This window comes from Talpa europaea (assembly GCF_964194135.1).
Source record: "Talpa europaea genome assembly, chromosome: 7".
Classification (NCBI taxonomy): Eukaryota; Metazoa; Chordata; class Mammalia; order Eulipotyphla; family Talpidae; genus Talpa; species Talpa europaea.
In genome coordinates this window covers 54009076-54029478 of record NC_140074.1, presented here as the reverse complement: position 1 = coordinate 54029478, position 20403 = coordinate 54009076, and the positions used below count along the sequence as shown (strand labels likewise).

General features: G+C 39.8%; 1 protein-coding gene across 9 annotated transcripts in view; it reads right to left on the bottom strand.

Annotated features, from left to right (window-relative positions):
* Positions 1–10861: 10861 nt before the first annotated feature.
* The window catches only part of TGFBR1 (transforming growth factor beta receptor 1), a gene marked incomplete at both ends in the record, with an annotated part of 48334 nt that continues 38792 nt past the window's right edge, over positions 10862–20403 (bottom strand). For 7 of the 9 annotated variants that reach the window (XM_084237633.1, XM_084237634.1, XM_084237638.1 and 4 more), the window contains 5 exons: positions 10862–10987; positions 12493–12623; positions 13983–14107; positions 16996–17152; positions 20108–20275. In XM_084237633.1, the coding sequence (XP_084093759.1) occupies positions 10862–10987; positions 12493–12623; positions 13983–14107; positions 16996–17152; positions 20108–20275 (707 nt within the window). The remainder of the gene's footprint in view (positions 10988–12492; positions 12624–13982; positions 14108–16995; positions 17153–20107; positions 20276–20403) is intronic. The other 2 variants (XM_084237635.1, XM_084237636.1) reach the window with 1 other exon arrangement.

Here is a 20403-nt window from a genome sequence, read left to right as displayed (position 1 = left end):
GAGGTGTGATTGATATACTGTATAATTCACCTATTGTGTGTGCACAGTAAATAATTTTTATTAAAGCTTACTAAAATTTTGTAGTTGTACATCCATCATCAATGTTCAGTATTACAACATTCCATCATCCCCAAAAGTCCCCTCCTGTAGCCTTTTCATCATGCTTATTTCACTTAGCACAAGCTTTGGAAGTTCATCCACATCGCATCATGTGTCAATAGCCCCATCCTTTTTTTTTTTTTTTTAAACGATTAGTAAGCCGCTGTAGAAATATAACCCTTCTCTTTTTTACTACCAATTTACCGGTTGGTGGACATTTTGACTGCTCCCATTTTGAGCATGATGAACGAGACCACTATGAACGTTCATCAAGACTCTGCGTGGACATATATTTTCATTTTTCTTGGTCTGGGGTTTTAATTTTCAGCAAGGCAAAATTCAGATACTCAGTTAAATTTGAATTACATGTCAACCACATTTTTTAAGTATTTCTCAGACCTCAGAGGATCAGTGATCTAAGTGATGCAATTTAAGACATACTTGTGCTAAAAAAAAAAAAAAAATCCTATTGTCACCCAAAGATAGAACCCTCCCTTTTCCACACCCACTTGCGACTGCCTCCCTCGCCAATGCAGCCCCCAGGTCCTAAGTCCCACGGGTAAGAGTCCTTCAGTCACCACAAAGGCTTCCTATTGATACCAGAATTGTCAGGCCTAGTCTCCCAGCCAGGAACGGATCCCAGGCTGCAGGGGCAGCGCTGAGCCCCAGCCACTGGACCCCCACGGGTTGGTGTCTCACGAAGCCGCAGCAGGAACTTCCGCAGACGCTCAGGCAAGCAAGCGAAAAGAGGCAGGTTTGTTTTGAGAAAGAAAAAGTTTATTGAGGAGGAAAAGAGCAGAAATAAAGTGGGACTCCCAGGCCAGGAAACCAGGCCTGGGAGGGGCAAGGAAGCAAAAGTGGAGTTGTGTCTCAGGGAATATAGACCTTCTTTGCCTCATTATTCTAAAGCTCCACCAGTCTCTCTGTGATTGGTTAGTTCTCGTCTGTCTCACTTAATTTGCTACTGAGTGGGAATCTTCACATTCCTTATCTAACAGCTTTCTCTTTTCCCATTTGTTGCATCTTTATCTTTATGGCCCAGTCCTCTGGATGGGCATCCCCACATTGAAGTTAAACAGCTGCCCTTCTAATGTGACCATAAATTAAACCACTCTCCATTTCTCCAATCTCTGCCTCCCTTTACCACCTGAAGGAAACCAGGACCAGTGTTAACAATGTTGTCCTTGTCCTGGGATGTTTGTTTTTCCTAGTGGAATGGGTTACATTCCCTTGGTTGTCCTTATCTCTGAAGCCTCCCTAAATTCTTCAGAGGTCCCCTCCTGCACTGTCCCTTAAACTGCCTAATTCCTAGCTTGCCCTGTGTCTCACTATCAGTCATCCCTCTCTTGGGTGGTGCTGCGTGCCACACTGTTCCATGCAATTTATAGTGCAATTTTTCCTACCCTCTCTGCAAAAACCAGGTGCTCTAGTCCTTCTTCCAGGACTGGATGTCCTTCTACCTGGACCTACAGTCCTTCTACCTGGATATTACTGTTGTGTGGGGAAGAGTTGAGCTCAGTGTCCTTATGTTAGGGGGAAAGGATGTCCTGAGCTAATTCCATACAGGCTTTGTGGACTCCACCCACAGTCCAGACTAAAGCCATCAGGACATTGGGAAAGACAAATCCCATCATCACCAAAGGGAGGGTTGCTGGGATCTGAGGGTCGAGTTAAGTTGCCAGGGTTGGTATAAAACCAGACTGGGTCTTGGGGGGCTCTCTTGGCTCCACAGCTCTTGGCTCACCGCCAGCTTTCAGACCTGCAGTTAAGTATTAATAAGTCCCTTTTAAGCGCACAGGTGAGGACCCACAGTCAGGCAACCCGTTTTATATTGGGGTTGCCCTGCAACACTTACTCTCCTGCCATCTTATCCTGTTGATTGACTTTTTCTTAGTGCTCTCTTTTTTTTTTTTTAATTTTTTTTTAAAGATTTATTTATTTATTTATACAAGCACTGGGTACAGTCAGAAGCACAGGAGGGTGAGAGAATTCACCAGAGCCAGAGCGGGGAGCAGAGCAGGCAGAAGGACCGAAGTACACTGCTGAGGGGAGCAGCGGGCGGCAGGAGAGGCCTGCGCGCCTTGTGGGACCCTCCTCCTGTGGCTGGGGAGCAGCCGGGGATTGAACCGGCGCCGCAGAGGCTTTGGCTTCGGGCAGCTTCACAACCCAGCCTCAACCACTGCGCCACCGGGGAGGCCCTCTTAGTGCTCTCTTGTGGCTGCTTTAGGTACAATACTATGCATCTCAAGTTACCAGATTAATTTACTGTGATTCCATTAAAATTTAGGTTTGTTTCAATATAGCTCCATTTCATACGCTCTTCTTGGTGCTATTGTAATTTATACTGCATGGATGTTATGAACCCCATAATAAAGTGTTATTATTACTGCATTAGTGTTATCATTAACCACATGCTACTTAAAAAGAAAGTATTTGCTGTGGTAGGCAAATGTCTCCCCAAGATTCCCACCTTCTGGTTATTCAATCAAAGGTACTACTTTGAAAAACCCTGTAAATGAAATTAGGTTACTAAATAGGGAGATTGTCCTAGATTATCCAGATGTGTCCAGTGCAATCACGAGTTCTAAAGAAGGCAGAGAAGCTGGTCAGATAGAGAAGTGGTAGCAGAAGATGAGAGATGAGCAAAAAGGGAGACCAGAGAGATGTGAGGAAAAGAATCAAACTTGCTGCTGACTTTCACAAGGGAGGAAGGGGGCCAAGCGTCAAGGAATGAATGTGAGTGGCTTTTCCAGAAGCTGCAAACCATTCCCATCAGCAAGGAAATGGAACATATGTGGGACCTGCAAGTTGGGGGGCCTTAAAACCACAGAGAATTGAATTTTGCCAACAACCTGTATGAATTTGGAAGTCAATTCAGTCTGAGCTTCCAGAAAGGAACACAATTTAGTCAATATCTTGATTTTGACCTTACAGAATATGGAGCAGAGATTTAACTGAGCCACATTATACCTGCACTTCTGAACTAGGCAAGGATGAGATTGTAGGAGGGCATGGTTTTAAGTCAGTGTGTTTGTAGTAATATGTTAGTGGTGGCAATACATTTATACAGTTTATCGGTTTACCTATATATTTCCACTACTGTTTCATCCTAAGGATTCAAGTTACAAAACTGGCGCCATTTGTTTTCAATTGGAAGGATTTCATTAATTTTTTTAAGGTTTATTTTTATTTATTTATGCATAGAACTGAGGTATAGGCCAGAGGTGCAGGGGGTGAGAGGATTCATCAGAGACAGAGTAGGGAGCAGAACAGGCAGACTGACTCAAATATACTGCTGAGGGGGAGCAGCAGGCGAGTCAGGAGAGGTCTGCTGCGCCACGTGGGTCACCCTCCTGGCTGGAGATCAAACTCATGCCGCAGCGGCTGCTGATAGCTTCGTAGTGCCACACTTACTTACATCCTTGCGCCACCCGGGAGGCCCCCTCATTTGGTATGTCCTACAAGGCCAGTCTACAAGCAACAAAGTGCCTTATTATTATTTTTTTAATCTAGGAATGTCTTTATTTTGCCACCTTTTACTTTTTGGCTTTACTTTTTTTTTTACTTTTTTTTATTTTTAAAGATTTATCCATCCATGCACACAACACAAGAACTGGGGTACAGGCCAGAGGTGCGAGGGGAGAGAGGATTCTCTAGAGACTGAGTGGGGAATAGAACAGGCAAACTGACAGAAATACACTGCTGAGGGCAGCAGCAGGCAAGACAAGAGAGGTCTGCTACGCCATGTGGGTAGCTCCCTGTCCAGCTGGGGATCGAACTTGTGCTGCAGAGGCCGCGGAGAGCTCCATAGGCTGCGTCTTAACCCCCTGTAACCATCAGGGAGGCCCCAACTTTTGAAAGCTAGTTGTGTCCAACTCCTGTAATGCTGTCAAACTGATAGTCTCTGGAGCTTCATGAAGATATATAGGATTGGCCCCGAAGCACCCACTCCCTTCGCTGGCCTGGATTCAGATTCCATGGGGATTATTACTCCAATCAGACTTTATGGTGAGATAGATGTAGGAATAGCAGACTTTCTGGGGTCTATTCAGGAGAGCAGGAACTTACTCCAAAATTTGCAGGCCCTAGATTTGAGTCACAACCCCATGAGGTCCAGCCCTTCTGAGATGGCTAGAGGACCTCAGGGCAGCAGGGAAAATGAATGTAAGAGCAGAGCATAACAGAAATATCTGCTACAGCTGTGCTCTGGTGCCCTCCCTGTACATCCCCAATTCAGGAGCCAGAGAGAAGTATACCTCAGGTCATTCTGTTGTCTACTCACACTGCTTCCAATTGCTCTATCTTGTCTTCAGGTCTAGCTTGGTCTGCTGCATATGAGAACACTCAGAATATAAAGCTTCCTGTGTTTTTTAAAAATCTACGTACCTATCTACTGCTATGAGGAGAGATACTCAAAGCCTTACTCTCCTTGAGACTAAGGTAAACACTAAAGGTGGCTCTGAGTTAAGTTAGTTGGCCTGCCAAGCTATACAGTGGCCTAAACTGGAACTCTCCAGGGGCATGCTGAGCGCCACCTTCAGGGTAATGGAAGTTCACGAGGTAGAAGGGTCAGTGAAAGAGAAGAAGCCAATACCTGCTTCCCATACAGTACCTGCTGACTCTGACCTGGGCCCTCTACCTGCTGTACTCCCAGTTCACCTTCAGTTATTCCCCAAAGGACAGGACTGCTACTCTTCTCATTCTGTCTACTCTCTTCAGGACATCTACAGTCGGTTTCCATCCTTGCCAGTTGCAAAAAATCAGGTGAGATTATGCACATTTGAACACATGGACAAAACTCAAATACTAGTTATCAGCAAAAATGATCAGCTCTCATATTTGGAATTTAATCTCAAAAGTGCATTTATTTTTTTTTTTAGAACTTCCCAAGTTTTTTTCCTTCCTTTTAAAAAATTTATTTATACATATTTTACACCATTTTTCATTTTTTTACAATGTTTGCTTTCTTTTCTCAGTTGTAGTCCCCAAGTGTTCATGTATATAACCTTTCCCAGGTAGGTTTTTTTTTTTCCACTTAAAATGTCTAATGTTAATATGCATTCGATCCATCCGCATCTTCCTTTAAACAAAGACCTACGTCTCCCTGAACACCATCTATTAGAGTAGTAAGAGCCTGAGTACCAAGATATACGCACATTTCATTACCGGGTCGGGCCAATACTTCTTATTTCTTTTTCTTATGCCTCCTGAACTGTTTCTTTCTCCTCTTTGAAATACTCAAAGTTACCAAATTCAGCTCCCCTTTTATATAATTCCATTCTTTCATAACAGGAGAGAAAATAGTGTTAGGTTTCTTTCCTTTTCCATTTCTCACACACAGAGTCATTTAATTCCACAATGACTTAATATTACCGAACTCTTATCTTTCCTAATTCTCAAGAATGCCTGGTGAACCATGCATGGCCAAGCCCTCGCTTTTGCAACATCAAGTTTTCCTATTCACTTTTCAGAAAATTCTCCCTGTTTTATAAATCTTCATTTACATAATCAAAAACCTGCAAATTTGCAAAATATGCCCCTCGGGCCATATATGTAAGAACACTTTTATTTCTTAAGTTTTTTTTTTTCACATCATTCTTCCTTTTTTATACAATGTTTGCTTTCTCCTCTCAGGCGTAGTCCCCCATAGAATCCCCACCACCCAGTCACCCGTGCGCCATCACCATCGTCCCCTTGTGCTCTTCCCTCCCTGTTTTGATCTCCTTTTCCAAACGTAGGAAACAATAAAAACAGAAGAGAACAGCATAAAGCTGGTCCTGTTCCTTCTTCGAATCTATCTACGGTGCTTAAAAAAGTCCACTTTTGTCAAGCTTCTAACAAAAATCCTACATCCTGATAACATGTATCTTCTATTAAGAGGAAAGTTATTTAAAAAACAACAACAACAAAAAACACCCTAAATCCGTTCTTTGTTTTGAATTGACTGGTCTTGAAGGTAAAAGTAATCAATCTGCAAAACCTCTCCCAGAGTCAGTGAAGGGTTCGGGGACACATGTCCTCTCTACCTCGATTTCCTCATCCACTTTCCCACTCCCAAGAGGCTATACAAATCTACCTTTTTGTTTCTTTAAAAAAGCCTATTTCTACAATCTATTCCCATTCTCACAATTTTTTTAATTAAGAAGATAAAAGCACTCTAAATTTCCTTTGAAGTCATTGAAAGACTTTTAAGAATCAAAATAACAACATTGCCTTAACACAAACACCAATTTGCTGAGCCAGAGGCAAAGCTCACATGCAGACAGGTTCCCTCTTGTTCACTGACAAGAGCAGCAATCCCCAACCACGTTAACCACACCACAACCGGCACTGGGTAGTAATCCAAAGATTCTAGCACTATCTATAGCAACCACGTTTCATAATAGCATTGCACACTTTAAAAAACATTACACACTAACACTTGAGGAAAAAGTCATTTATTTGCTTGCTTCCATGTTTCTACTGTAGTGTTAGGACTTGACATAAGCATTGCTGATCTACTTCCTATTTACAGTTCATTCAGAATATTACTACAAGTAACAATGTACAATTTTTAAGAGCTTATGGGGAACTGCAGATTTTGTTTTTCTCTCCTCTTTACAGGTTTCTCAGAATCATTCAACTTAAATGAAATTTATATGGACATTTTCTGTACATATCTGAAAGGGCAGAGATCGATAAAGTCAAAAGAATTTTGCACAAGTATAATAAAATACAGAAAACAGAAATATAGGTGATGTTTGGGGGGGTACAAATATAAACAATACAGTACCATTTGAGTAATTTAGCAACATAATACTCACACTTTATAGAAATAAAACTGCAAACCAGGAGACTGCTCTGACAAGTATTAAACATCATATATACAATGAGGTAAATGTACCTTGGTCTCTTGAGAGGTAATTTAAGTTTAAAGCAATTGACATTTTGAAGCATCTCCTTGACATATAAAGAAACATCAAACACCCCATTCCATTGGCACAATGTGAAAAGGGATATCAAAACATGGTTCATGACATTCTTAACAAAGCTTGTCAAAAAATAAAAACAAATTCACTGAAGTTCTTTTTAAGCTTTAAGAAACAGGTTGAATGTTATTAACTACATTTTTTAAAGGTTACACTCACAAGATTGCATAATGGGATTAAAAAGTTTCAATGTATTGACAATCCTCAGAATATCCTAGAAGTCCAGCATTCCTAGAAAGTGGGTCCATGCGTGTTCCTGCATTCCAAAACAGACACAAGAAGCTGCAGTACCTGTCCAAAGCTATTGTTTAGGATCTCAAAGATATCTGAATTGGCATCTTATGCCACGCTTTAACAGAACCATTATTTGGACTCTCCACCACTTGGAGTCAGAACACTGCCACAGTCAAGAAACAAAAGGCCCAGTTGACTTATAATCACTCTTTCAGTGTAAGGGTGAAAATAAACTCCTGATGTGATGTGTCTAATAAAACGCTGGTTTTGTTGTGCACTTAAACTAGCACTTTACCATCTTGGTTTTTAAAATATTCTACACATGACAGTTCTCCAATATAGAGAAAAAAGGGTAATTCATGCATGAACCACAAAAATGGCTAAGAGACCACTTAAGTTTTGTAATAAGAACTGAAACTTTGAATTCTCAGTGGCCATGGCACCATACACTGACTCAAGGCACTTCTTGAGCACTATCATTACAGCAGAATTACAGGCTCAGCTTGTGGGCGGCCCCCAGTACTACTAGGGATCCAACTAGCCACTGCTTCTGGCACAACTCCCACTGCCATAGTTGTCACCGTGCAGCCATCCCACTCCTTGGCTATGGCTGAAGTCAAAGCAGGGCATCCACTCAATCTCCAAATCGGAGACCCTTCCCTGCCATCTCCAATGACTCAAGGAAATAAAAGTAGGACTGTAATTTCCATCAACCCTTTCACTCTAGATAACAAAAGCAGCTATTCAGTCAAAAGGTTGCTGGGTGGAGTGGGGAAGGGTGATGGCAAGGCAATGATCTCTGAGTCAGAAGCCAGCAGGAAGGCCGGTTGGGAGAAACAGAACTGAAGATGTGAAGAAGGGACCAGAGACATCTACACTTCACTAGACCATAGCCCCCCTATCTCCATTCCACCAAGTTAGGGACAAAATGGATATGGACAATTTTTCCTGCAATGTGTTTTAGCTACATTGAATCTCGGCAGGTGAGCAACTGAAAAAAGGCAGTATAAACAAAGGACTATATTTCTAAATGACAAAATCTAGTCAAAAGTATCTGCAGTTATAGCTGCAGTAGTCATGATTTCATCTTTTAAGTTACTTTCATTTTTAGGATTAGCCAATTGGGGTTTATAAAACCATCACTAGCCAACAAAAGGAATTAGCTGCAGTAATATGTAAACCCAATTTAGAACTAAATCCCAACTTTTAAAATATTCCCTGATTCATCCAATGTACACTTAAATCACTTATGCAAGAACAGTATAACTCTAACTCAATCTTTGATTGAGTAAAGAGTATCTTTAGCAAAAGTTGTTTACCTTACATGAGAGTGAAAAATCATGTATCACAACTTTAAATCAAACAAAAACTTTTGGTATGTTCTTAAAATTATACAAAAATAGTTTTAATGATAAATGTGTTGGTCCTCTGAATTTCATAAAGCAGATAAGGTAAGCTTAGACATGGCGAAAAAATAATAATAAAGTACCTGATTACAGAGCTAGAAATTATTAAACAGGAAATGTTATACAATTATTAAAACAACTCTCAAACTCATTCGTTTTGATGAAATCATGGTTAACAACAGAAAAATAACTCAAATTTGTAGCCAAAATATGAATCTCTAAGCACATCTTCCCTGTGATGTTTTTAAATACATGAACTCGACACTAAGTTCCTATGTAGTATGTAGTCATTCATTCCAAAATCACTTTGGCTTTAAGACCAAACAGTCTTTCAAATTAAATCTATTTTTAAGAGAGAAGACACTATCAGAATGCAGCTCTGTCAGTATACGTGGTCATTCTTTCTTACTGACCAAAATACTGTATACGTTATTTTGACCCTTTTTTTCATCAGGAAACTGATAGCACTATATAAAGTCAATGTCTTGCCTCACAGCTATGGGAACTTTTTGCTTTTTACCCCTCAGAATAAGATCACAGTGATAAAGAGGACTTTGAAAATTGCAAAAGCCCTGCAAAGACTTCTAGCACTGGAAGTAAAAACCAGTTGTTAAAAGCTAGTTTCAACTTAGCATGTGAAGACCATGAATAGTTTGCTTTAAATATTTAATCTGACCAGAAACATCTGTAATTGGAGAATCTATACTCAGAATATTCTTTAGCTACCACTCTCCCAAAAATCAAAGGTGCACTGAATTTATTACATAACCATGTAAATAAAACAATTGCAACATTTGCACACAGAAGGAGACTGAATTAAAAGCTGCCGTCCTCAAAGTGTAGTGAGACCTCAAAACCAGACTAATTCTAACCTTAGTTGCAAAGACAGAAAATTCACTGAACACTGACTCTACATAACAAATGTGACTCTCCTGCACATCTGCTATCTATTCAAATTATTAACTACCTTTACCTTCCTAGAAAAGGCCTATTAGTTAACATTAATCATATTCAAATTTTAAACTTAACTCATTTCTTAAAAAAATAACACTGTCTTTGATCAGATAATGAAAAATTGGCTTACAGAATGCCACACAACTTTTCACAAGCAGCTAGACAAATTTTCTTTTAGAAAAATTAGTCTATAAGCTACACATTTTAAATTATTAAAGTACTGTAAGCATCTAGAGTGCCACTTGATTTTAAGTTATACTCATACCACACAATTAAAATGCCAAAGCTTGATGTGAGAATATTCAAACATGACCATGATAACAACTTACCCAATTAATGCCACTTCATTTCTTTAGTGGTTTAAGCACATTTTGGTAGTAGAGAAAGGCATTTTCAAAATGGAATATCAAATGACATACCACAAAAACCCTTCCAAAAAAAAACCCATAAAAAGTCTGGACTATCCAGATAAATAAACTTTTTGAATTAAAACACTACAGGTTTTAACACAGAGAGACTTTAAGCAAATTCTACTCATTTCTATTAGAAAGACACAGAAGTGGCACTTACTGGTATAGTACAATCCCATTTTGAAGGCATGTATGTTCTGAATATGTGAAAGAACAATAATAGTATACAAAATGCAATTGCATAAATTATGTTCCTCACTACTACATGAGGTCATTTTTAGACTCAAGAGTATTTTTAAGTGTTAATGTTAAGATCCTGAAAATCATAGAACAGTACATTCAAAGTCTGAATCAAGGAACTCTTTAGTGGTTCAGAATCCTCTGAGAATGTACTAACCAGGTAAAATTACTTTCTTATTGTTTCTTTTAACTCAGCAATCTGGCTCCTTTACCTTTAAAGATGATCTTTAACACAGCAGAGTTACCTAAAGTTAAGACCAGCAATCATCTTTTAAAATAAAACAAGTTCTGTGTTAATAAAAATAAAAGTAGACTACACAACATTTTGTAACTGTCCTGGGAAAGAAGCGTTCATAGTGCAGAGAAAGGACCCACAAGGCTGTTTCCTGGGTCCAAAGAAATCCTGGGAAGTTCTTAATTGACCTTATTACACTGTTGCAGAAGGAAGTAATATCCTTCTATTCCCTCTCAGTGAGGTAGAACAAATGACCTCCCAAATTAAAACCCAGGAGCAGATCTGAAGAAAAAGAGTTCAGGCAAAGCCACAGAATTACATTTTGATGCCTTCCTGCTGACTGAGTTGTGACAATGTTTTCTTAATCCGCAAAGCTGTAAGTCTAGCGGCTCCATTGGCATACCAACATTCTCTCATAATTTTAGCCATTACTCTTAAGGCCTGTAAGAAAGAAAAAGAAAAAATAATTAACGCAAGCATCATTTCCATGGATCTGACCCTTTACCTGCAAATTTTCTTAGTAAATTATGTCTGTATAAGTTTTTTTGCTTCCACATTATTTATAACAGCAATGAATACAAATGACTTAATTTCCCATCAGGAGTACAGGTGCCAGCAGCAATGGACAAGGGGTGACTAACACAGCTGACCTGAAAGCAGAATCCTGGACCAGAACTGTTCAAGACAAAGACTCACTGAAACTTTGCCTAAAACAGAGGAATTAACTGCATAAAGTACCTTTGGGGTGCTGTTCAGGCTAAACATAGGAGGATCTGTTGAAAGAGTTAGAATCTAAAATACCTTCTCCCAACTCACAGAGCTGGGTGACTGTCCTACTCTATTAGAGCAGAAATTAAAGGTTTCTCTCTTAGAGGGCAAAACAGATTTCTGACTTGGGGAATATGAAGGTAAACTTCAATGCTAAGACAATTTTTCCCCAAAACCTGGGTAGCAACTTATACGTACTCCTCCAAGCAAGACACTGGAAGTCTTCTCTGGGGAACATGAGTAACCCAGGAGGAAAAACCTGAAGAGACTGACATCAGTGGTTCCCAGGAAGCAACCCATTAGATTACTCCAAAGATCACAGTCGCTAATTTCCATTCATGTGCACAAAGCTTTCAGCACCCTCTTTAAACATGGTGGGAGTATAAATTTGATCAGACATTTGAGGAAAGTAATATGAAATTCAGTAGCTGATACAAACAGAAAAAAGCAACTTGGAGAAAACAGAAGAGGTATATAGACTAGAAAATATCAATCATCTGTCATCAATAGTTTTTTTGTTTTTTGTTGCCTTCAGAAAAACTTCAGCAAAGAATTGGAAGATGAACCTGATTTTAAAAATTATAATAAACATCAATAAACCTCCCAGAAAATGGAGGGACAAAGAAAAGGATGGACAAGGTAAAATTAGAAGGTCTGTTCAAGAGACCTAAAAATCCTAACTAGAGTTGAAGAACCAGAAGAGAGGAAAATGGAAGAGAACAAATAAAAAAAAATACTCCAGGAACATTTCCTAGAAATAAATACTTGTCACCAGATAAAAAGGACAAAGTACCCATCATTTATATATACATATCTATCTATCTATCCATCTATATTGATATCTCTCTATCTCTCTATTTCTATATATATAGATATATATTTATACGCACGCATTCGTGCCTCTGTTTTGGGCTGCTGACTGAAGGGGACATTTACTTCAAAGTGGGAACCTGCGTTCAGTGGCAGATCTAAGCATGGTTCTGACACAGATAGTCACTGCAAAGGCCCCATGGCCTTTTCCATGTGCTTAAAATTGAACATGAAAACCAAATTATTCTGTATTTATTTACTAGTTTAATTGCCACGAAAAAGGGAATTCTTGTGTTTTCCTTAAAGAACTTCACTTACTAAGCAGAAGTAGCTTATACAATTGTGTAGTCTCCAAAAGAAATACTCACTTCACAGCTCTGCCATCTGTTTGGAATATTAGGCCTTAACTTCTGTTCACAAACAACTTTTCTCATTTCTTCAACTGATGGGTCAGAAGGTACAAGATCATAATAAGGCAGCTGGTAATCTTCATGAATTCCTATATTGATAAAAAAAAAAAAACCTACTTTGAAGAATTTACACAGGTCATGTCAGATTGCTCCTTGACCAGTGAGAAAAAGAACACCTGACAGTCATAGTACAGTTTCCCATTACTAAGTCAGGTGAGTCAGCAGGACTCACTGTTTGCTCCATCTCATTCACATCTCTATCTACCCACCCCAAGTCAGCATTGGGCCCACACCTTAAAAGTAAACATTGCCGGGCCTCCCCGGTGGCGCAGCGGTTGAGCGCTGGGTTGCGAAGCTGCCCACAGCCTCTGCAGCGCCGGTTCAATCCCGGGCCACCGGGTGAGGGTCCCACATGGTGCGCAGACCTCTCCTGCCACGCCTGCTGCTCCCCTCAGCAGTGTACTTCGTCATTCTGCCTGCTCTGCTCTCCGCTCTGACTCTGGTGAATTCTCTCATCCTCCCGCGCTTCTGACTGTACCCAGTACTTGTATAAATAAATAAAAATAAATCTTTAAAAAAACAAAACAAAACCAAACTAAACTAAACATTGCCATGGGATCAATGAAAGCTATTTTAATTCTGGTCATTAGCTATGACTGGTGATGACCAGATCAACATTGCCCCCTAGAATTCCAATATGTAAGACAGGGGTGCTTGTCCCGTGGATGCACAGCCTCTCACCAGGTATGGTATATTCACTCTATCACTGAGACTTGAATCCTACAAGGCGAGCCTGAGGTGCAAGTCCCTTGCAATGTGTGCATCTGCCAATACCCTGTCCTACTTGCCACAAAGCAAAGAAACACTATGCCTCCCCAAACGCCTCAAAAAACCCCAGGCTCTCATCTCAGCCAAGCCTAATCCCTCAAGAGGCCATTTCTTGAAAAAATATTGAAAGTGTTCAATCTAAAACTAAACTTAAAAGTTAAAAAAAACTTAAGAGTAATGTAATGGCAATGTATTTGCATTTTGTGTGTGTAATTTCCAGCTATCAAGGTGAAGAAAATTGCAGGAAAAAAATTAGCTTGACTCAGGCACACACTGTAGATGGTTTCCAAGGTAGCTTCTCAAATAGTCATCATTCCAAGCAACTATATGTCAACATAACAAGGGGTTGGTTTCTTATGCATCCCAAGATTCATGTGGAAACAGTAAAAAAAACACACTAGGATAAAGCTGTGCTTTACGAGAAAACTACATGGGAGAAAGCATATACTTTTTCTCTCACTATAGGTATTTCTCTTCTCCTTTATTTTCTTGGCACTCTCAGTGATTACGTAGAGAACATAATTTCAGCCTGGTGATGTGTAACTTCATTCAATAACAAAGACAATTCTTGAACAACTTTTGATCATGACAAACTATTGGGGAAGGGGAGAGAAATTTACCACCAATGGAACATCGTCGAGCTATTTCCCAGAACACTAAGCCCATTGCATAGATGTCGGCACGTTTGAAGGACTCAAAGTGTTTCATATTTATGGAATCATCTAGAACTTCAGGGGCCATGTACCTAAAAAAGAAGTCAGCATTTTATTTTATGGACTGGTGGCCAGATTACTTTTGAACTGCTTCATAAATTTCCTTTTATTCCTGAGAATTAAAAAAAAAAAATCAACACAATAGCTTTAAGAATTTCCCCTTCTTTCTGCAAGGTTCCGTTGTCTTTAAAAAATGACTTGGAAATAAACATAGCTGAATAAACTCTTTGACACTGGCCTTACTGGTGTCTTTGTGGATTTGTCTCCAATAGCAAGAAAAACAAAAGAGTATCAACAACAAATGGGACTACATCAAAACATCTCCCCACAAAGAAACCATCATTAACACAAAAAGACAGCTTACAAGGGTTAATATCCAAACTATAAAAATAATTCATATAACTCAACAAAAACATACTACCTGATTAAAAAATGGACAGAGGATCTAGATAGCCATTCACTGAAGACATACAGATGGCCAACAGACACAAGAAAAGATGTTCTACATCACTTCTTATTAGGGAAATGCAAATCAAAATCACAATGAGATTTCACTTCCTACCAGTTAGAATGGCTATTTTCAAGAAGACAAGAAGTAATAAGTGTTGGTGAGGAAGCAGAGAAAAAGGGACCCTCATGCACTGTTGGTAGGAACAGCTATAGAAAACCATATGGAGGCGCTCCCCAAATGAAAACCAGAATTACATAAGCTCCAGTAACTCCACTTCTGGATAATTACCCAAAGAATATGAAAACACTAATTAATTCAAAAAGATGTGCATGCACCCCTATGTTTACTGTAGCACTAATCACAACAGTGAAGATATGGAAACAACCCATGTCTGACAATGATTAAATGGATGAAGAAGTTGAGGTATATTTATACAGTGTTATACTACTCAGGCAGAATAAAAAATGGTGAAATCCAGCCATTTGCAACAATATGGATGGATCTTGAAGGGGACTATGCTCAGTAAATTAAGTCTGAAGGAGAAAGACACCTTGTGGGTTTGCTCATTTGTAGAATTTTTTTTAAAAAAGCAATAAAAAATATCCCCCAAAACTGAAAAACAAAATCTTAGACTCTAACGACAAAATGGTGGTTTCTAGAGGGGATGGAGGTGGGAGGTAGTTTAGTGCTGGGTGGTGATGACATTTGCTAGTGGGCTTAGTATGAAATACATCATTGCTTAGGTGAGAAACTGTATACCTGAAAAATATTCAGTGTTGTAAACTAATGTTACCACAATAAGAAGGGGGGAAAATGACTCATGCTTCTTATAGAAATTTTTCCAAAGTACATAAAGCACAAAATGAAAAACCACTCTATTACTACCACAGTGTTATCATTTTGATGAATATCCTTTCAGACAGCTTTCTATACAAGTATGGATATGTATATAAAATACTGGTTTGTAAATTTATGATGCCAATTAAACTCCATGAAGAGCTAAAACAGCAATTTTAAGCTATCTGCCTCACTCACGACTTCAGTGTTTTAGGAAAGGCATGTGTAACAATTTGACTATTACAAATGTCCTAAGGTGCACTACTTACTTTGTCATTTACTTCAAGAGAATATACATTTTAATCTACAAAGGAAGGACAGGGGCATTTTCCAGAGAACAAAGTAATAGATAAAAATGAATGCCAGTCCTCCTGTTAATTCCATATTATCAGGATCTGAAGATCCAAAAATCCTACTAAAGTTATAGATCAGGGGCCTCCCTCGTGGTGCAAGGGGTTAAGCAAAGCACTATGAAGCTATCTGCAGCCTCCATAGCACGAGTTCGATTCCCCGCCAGCCAGGGGCTCAGCAGACCTCTCGGTCTCAACCGCTGCTCCCCTCAGCAGTGTATTTCAGTCAGTCTGCCTATTCTGCTCCTCTTTTTGTCTCTGGTGAATCCTCTTACTGCCCCCCCCACCTTTGGCCTGTACCCCAGTTCTTGTCTGCATAAATAAATCTTAAAAGAAAAATAGTTACAGATCAGGACCCATGAAGATGTGCACCAACCACTCTCCTGAACCCTGAGTTAAGAGTTCTGAGAGTTACCCCAGAAATCATAAATAGAACTTATATAGAATAAAGCTTGGCTTCCTCCAAGGCCAACATAGTAGTATAAGGAGCAGGGCCTTTAGGTAAGAAAGACCCAGGTTGAAAGCTCATCTCTTCAGTTTACCATCCACCTATGTTGATCACATGCTTAACCTCATCTGTGAATTAAGGGTAGTGACACCTATCTAATTAAATTCTCTTTAGAACTCATGAATTCAACAAAAATTTACTGGGACCTATTATGTTTCAGGCACGGTGAGAGATGCTGGAATAGAAGACTGCTTTCAAGCAGCTTGGAATCTGCTTGAGTGAATATTTACAGCAGAATATAGCAAGTGCTTCAGTGGCCCAACTGAAGTGCTTACAGCAGAAAATAGCAAGTGCTTCAGTGGCCCAGTCTGCCATGCTACAAAAGCCCTTGATGAGGATACCTAGTAACTCAGAAAAGACTCACTACGAGCAAAGAAGGTTGAGTACAAGTTAGAGATAATATCTGTTCTAGAATACAGAACAGCCAAAAATGTCCTAAGAGAGAAAGGCATACCTTCAAGAACCGAATACTTCAGAAACACTTGGGCTAGCTGTGAGACAGCACTTGAGAGCATTATATGAGATTATATATATAAAATATATAAATGACTGGTACATAGTAGATACCCTGTAAATATTAACCACACACTAACATAACTAACAATAATATTTCCTGAAAGGACTACCTTTTATCAGCAGGCATCTTTTGAAGTCACTTAATCTTGACTTTAGAGCAGGCAAGACCATGAGATGTTTGACCTATAATAAAGCTATTATAATGAAGTACACATTTGAGTTTCAGAAAATAAAATGTGTATTTATTTAGAAGTGTACCTTTTTGTTCCCACTCTGTGGTTTGGAGCAATATCAATTGTATCTGTGGCCGAATCATGTCTTACTGCCAGTCCCAAGTCTGCAATACAGCAAGTTCCATTCTTCTTTACCAAGATATTCTTTGATTTCAAATCTCTATGAGCAATGGCTGGCTTTCCTAAAGAAAAAAAAAATTAAACATGACTACTTTTCAAAAAAATATACCAGCTACAATTCTCATCTTAACACTGAAAACCAAAGCATCTCCTCCTAACCCTGTATCAAAGCATTTCAGCCCAAATCACCTGCAATACTAGGGCCATTCCTAAACAAGCTAAGTGAATCCATTTAACAAATGTTGCTGAAATTACATTTTTTTTTTTTAAGATTTATTTATTTATGCATACAAGAGTTGGAGAACAGGCCAGAGGTGTAGTGGGTGAGAGGATTCATCAGAGACAGAGTGGGGAACACAACAGGCAGACTGACTGAAAAATACACTGTTAAGGGGAACAGTGGGAGAGACAGGAGAGGTCTGCTGTGCCATGAGGGTTGCTCCCTGGTTGGCCGGGGATCAAACTTGTGTTGCAGAGGCTGTGGACAGCTTCATAGGTTGCGTCCCAACCCCTTGCACCACCAGGGAGGCCCTGAAATTACATTTCTTCAAAGAAAATAAAGAAAACAAGATGTCAAGAAGATGATACTCAAAAATTTAGTCTAATAATGCAAAGGGGTCCCTAGAGGCTAAAGATGTGTTTGGTAATACAGTACAAATTATTTGTAGGAACGATATTCAGACTCCTCTAGATCAACTTCCTTTGGCTATCAATGGGAATGAACTCATTATTAAATGTACAACCTTTACTACTGACCACTAGAAAAATTGCCATTAAGAAATAATAATTAGGGCCTCCCCGGTGGCGCAACGGTTGAGCGCTGGGTTGCGAAGCTGCCGGAAGCCTCCGCTGAGCCAGTTCGATCCTCGGCTGCTCCCCGGCCAATGGAGGAGGGTCCCGCATGGTGCGCAGACCTCTCCTGCCGCCCACTGCTCCCCTCAGCAGTGTACTTCGTCAGTCTGCCTGCTGTGTTCCCCGCTCTGGCTCTAGTGAATTCTCTCACCCTCCCGCGCTTCTGACTATACCCAGTGCTTGTATAAATAAATAAATAAATCTTTAAAAAAAAAAAAAAAAGAAATAATAATTATTGGGGCCTCCCTGTTGGCGCAGGTGGATGAGCGCCGCACTGTGAAGCTGTCTGCAGCCTCTGCAGCGTGGGTTTGATTCTGGCTGGCCGGCGGCTGGCAAGAATCCCACATCGCACAGCAGACCTCTCCAGTCTCGCCTGCTGCTCCCCTCAGCAGTGTATTTTGTCAGTCTGCCTGTTCTGTTCCCTGCTCTGTCTCTGGTGAACCCTCTCACCCTTCCACCCTCCTGTGCATCTGGCCTATACCCCGGTTCTTGTAAAAATAAATAAATCTTTAAAAAAAAAATTACAAAGTGGAAAATTTATATATTGCTGGTGGCAATGTAAAACGGTACACATGCTTTGAAAAAAAAAAAAAAAAAGTCTGGGGCCTCCCCGGTGGCGCAGCGGTTGAGCGCTGGGTTGCGAAGCTGCCCGCCGCCTCTGCGGCACCGGTTCGATCCCCGGCTGCTCCCCGGCCACCAGAGGAGGGTCCCATATGGCGCGCAGACCTCTCCTGCCGCCCGCTGCTCCCCTCAGCAGTGTACTTTGGTCCTTCTGCCTGCTCTGCTCCCCGCTCTGGTGAATTCTCTCACCCTCCCGCGCTTCTGACTGTACCCAGTGCATGTATAAACAAAAAACAAACAAACAAATAAATAAATTAAAAAAAAAAAAAAGTCTGGTATTTCCTCAAACTAGAATCAAAAATCTACAGAAATTGAAAGTAAATGAGAGCTAGCCGAGGACTAAGGATTTTGTGGGGAAGTAGGGAGTGACTGCTAATAGGTACAAAGTTTCTTTCTGGAGTGATGAAAATATTGTAAAATTGGTCAGCTGCACAAGTCTATGATTATACTAAAGACCACTGAATTGTACACTTTATTGTTTTTAAGATTTATTTTATTTATTTATGCACACAAGAGCTGGGGTGTAGGCCAGAGGTGTGGAGGGGGGAGGGTCGGTGGTGAGAGGATTCATCAGAGACAGAATGGGGAGCAGAACAGGCAGACTGACTGAAATACACTGCTGAGGGAGGCAGCGGGTGAGACAGGAGAGGTCTGCTGCACCATGTGGGTAGCTTCCTGGTGGGGGAGTGAACTGTGCTGCAGTGGCTGCCAGAGCTTCACAGTGCTGTGACTTAATCCCCTGCACCACTAGGGAGGCCCTGAATTGTACACTTTAAATGGACAAATTGGGTGATATGTGAATTATAACCCAATAAGGCTGTTATAACCAACAATACTAATTACAAAGATGAGTCTTTGTGAAGTGGGGAGTGAGGGAGCCATTAGGTAGCAAGTGGATAATCAAAACAACAGAAAGAAATATAGCCGATCTTCAAATAATGTTTTTTCTTCAACATCATTTTATTATAAGATCGATCATAATCCTGGCTGATATTCAACAAAATGACACTTTATCTGCTTTCATTACCGTCATTTTGCTAAAAGTTGTGGCTTCCAAGAAACTACTGATGATATTAAATCAGGACTTACTGTATTGTATTTGACATTCTGCATGGCACAACAATCACAGAATAAAAATTTCATAACTAAAATTTTGTATTTTATTTTCATCCTTACCTCAGGGTCAAATATGATTATTGGATACCAGATAACATTTATATAAGCATGTTCACATTTACAAAGCATTTCACATTTCATTTGCCACTATACATGAAAATAAATGAGACTTGAATTCTAAAGTCAAGATCCTCAAAAAATCACAAATAAGACTGAATGCTCACAAAAATATCAGTATTGTTATATGACTAGAGAATCTCTAAAACAAATTCCCAGATTCCTAACTCCAGCTGAGATTTTCAATAGAAAGATGAAATATTCACATCTAAAAACTCACTTTAAACACCTCCAACTGGCTGCCTTCACGCAAAAACTTTCTTAACAGACATTAGATTCACAGGAATTTAAATAACAAGATTGCAAGTTACCTTGGGTACCAACAATCTCCATGTGAAGATGGGCAAGTCCACTTGCTGTGGACAGAGCAAGTTTTATCATTCCTTCCACAGTAACTGTGTATCTGTTCAAATAATCAAAAAGGGATCCATGTTCATGGTAATCTGACACCAACCAGAGCTGAGTCCATGTACCATTGTCTGCAAAGTAAAATAACAATGTTTACAGTTTATTCAAAAGGTCACTTTTTACTCTTAACCCTGAATCACAACTTCAATATGGTACCTTAAGCTTGTATATTTTTTCCTTCGTATTTTCAGTTTCTATT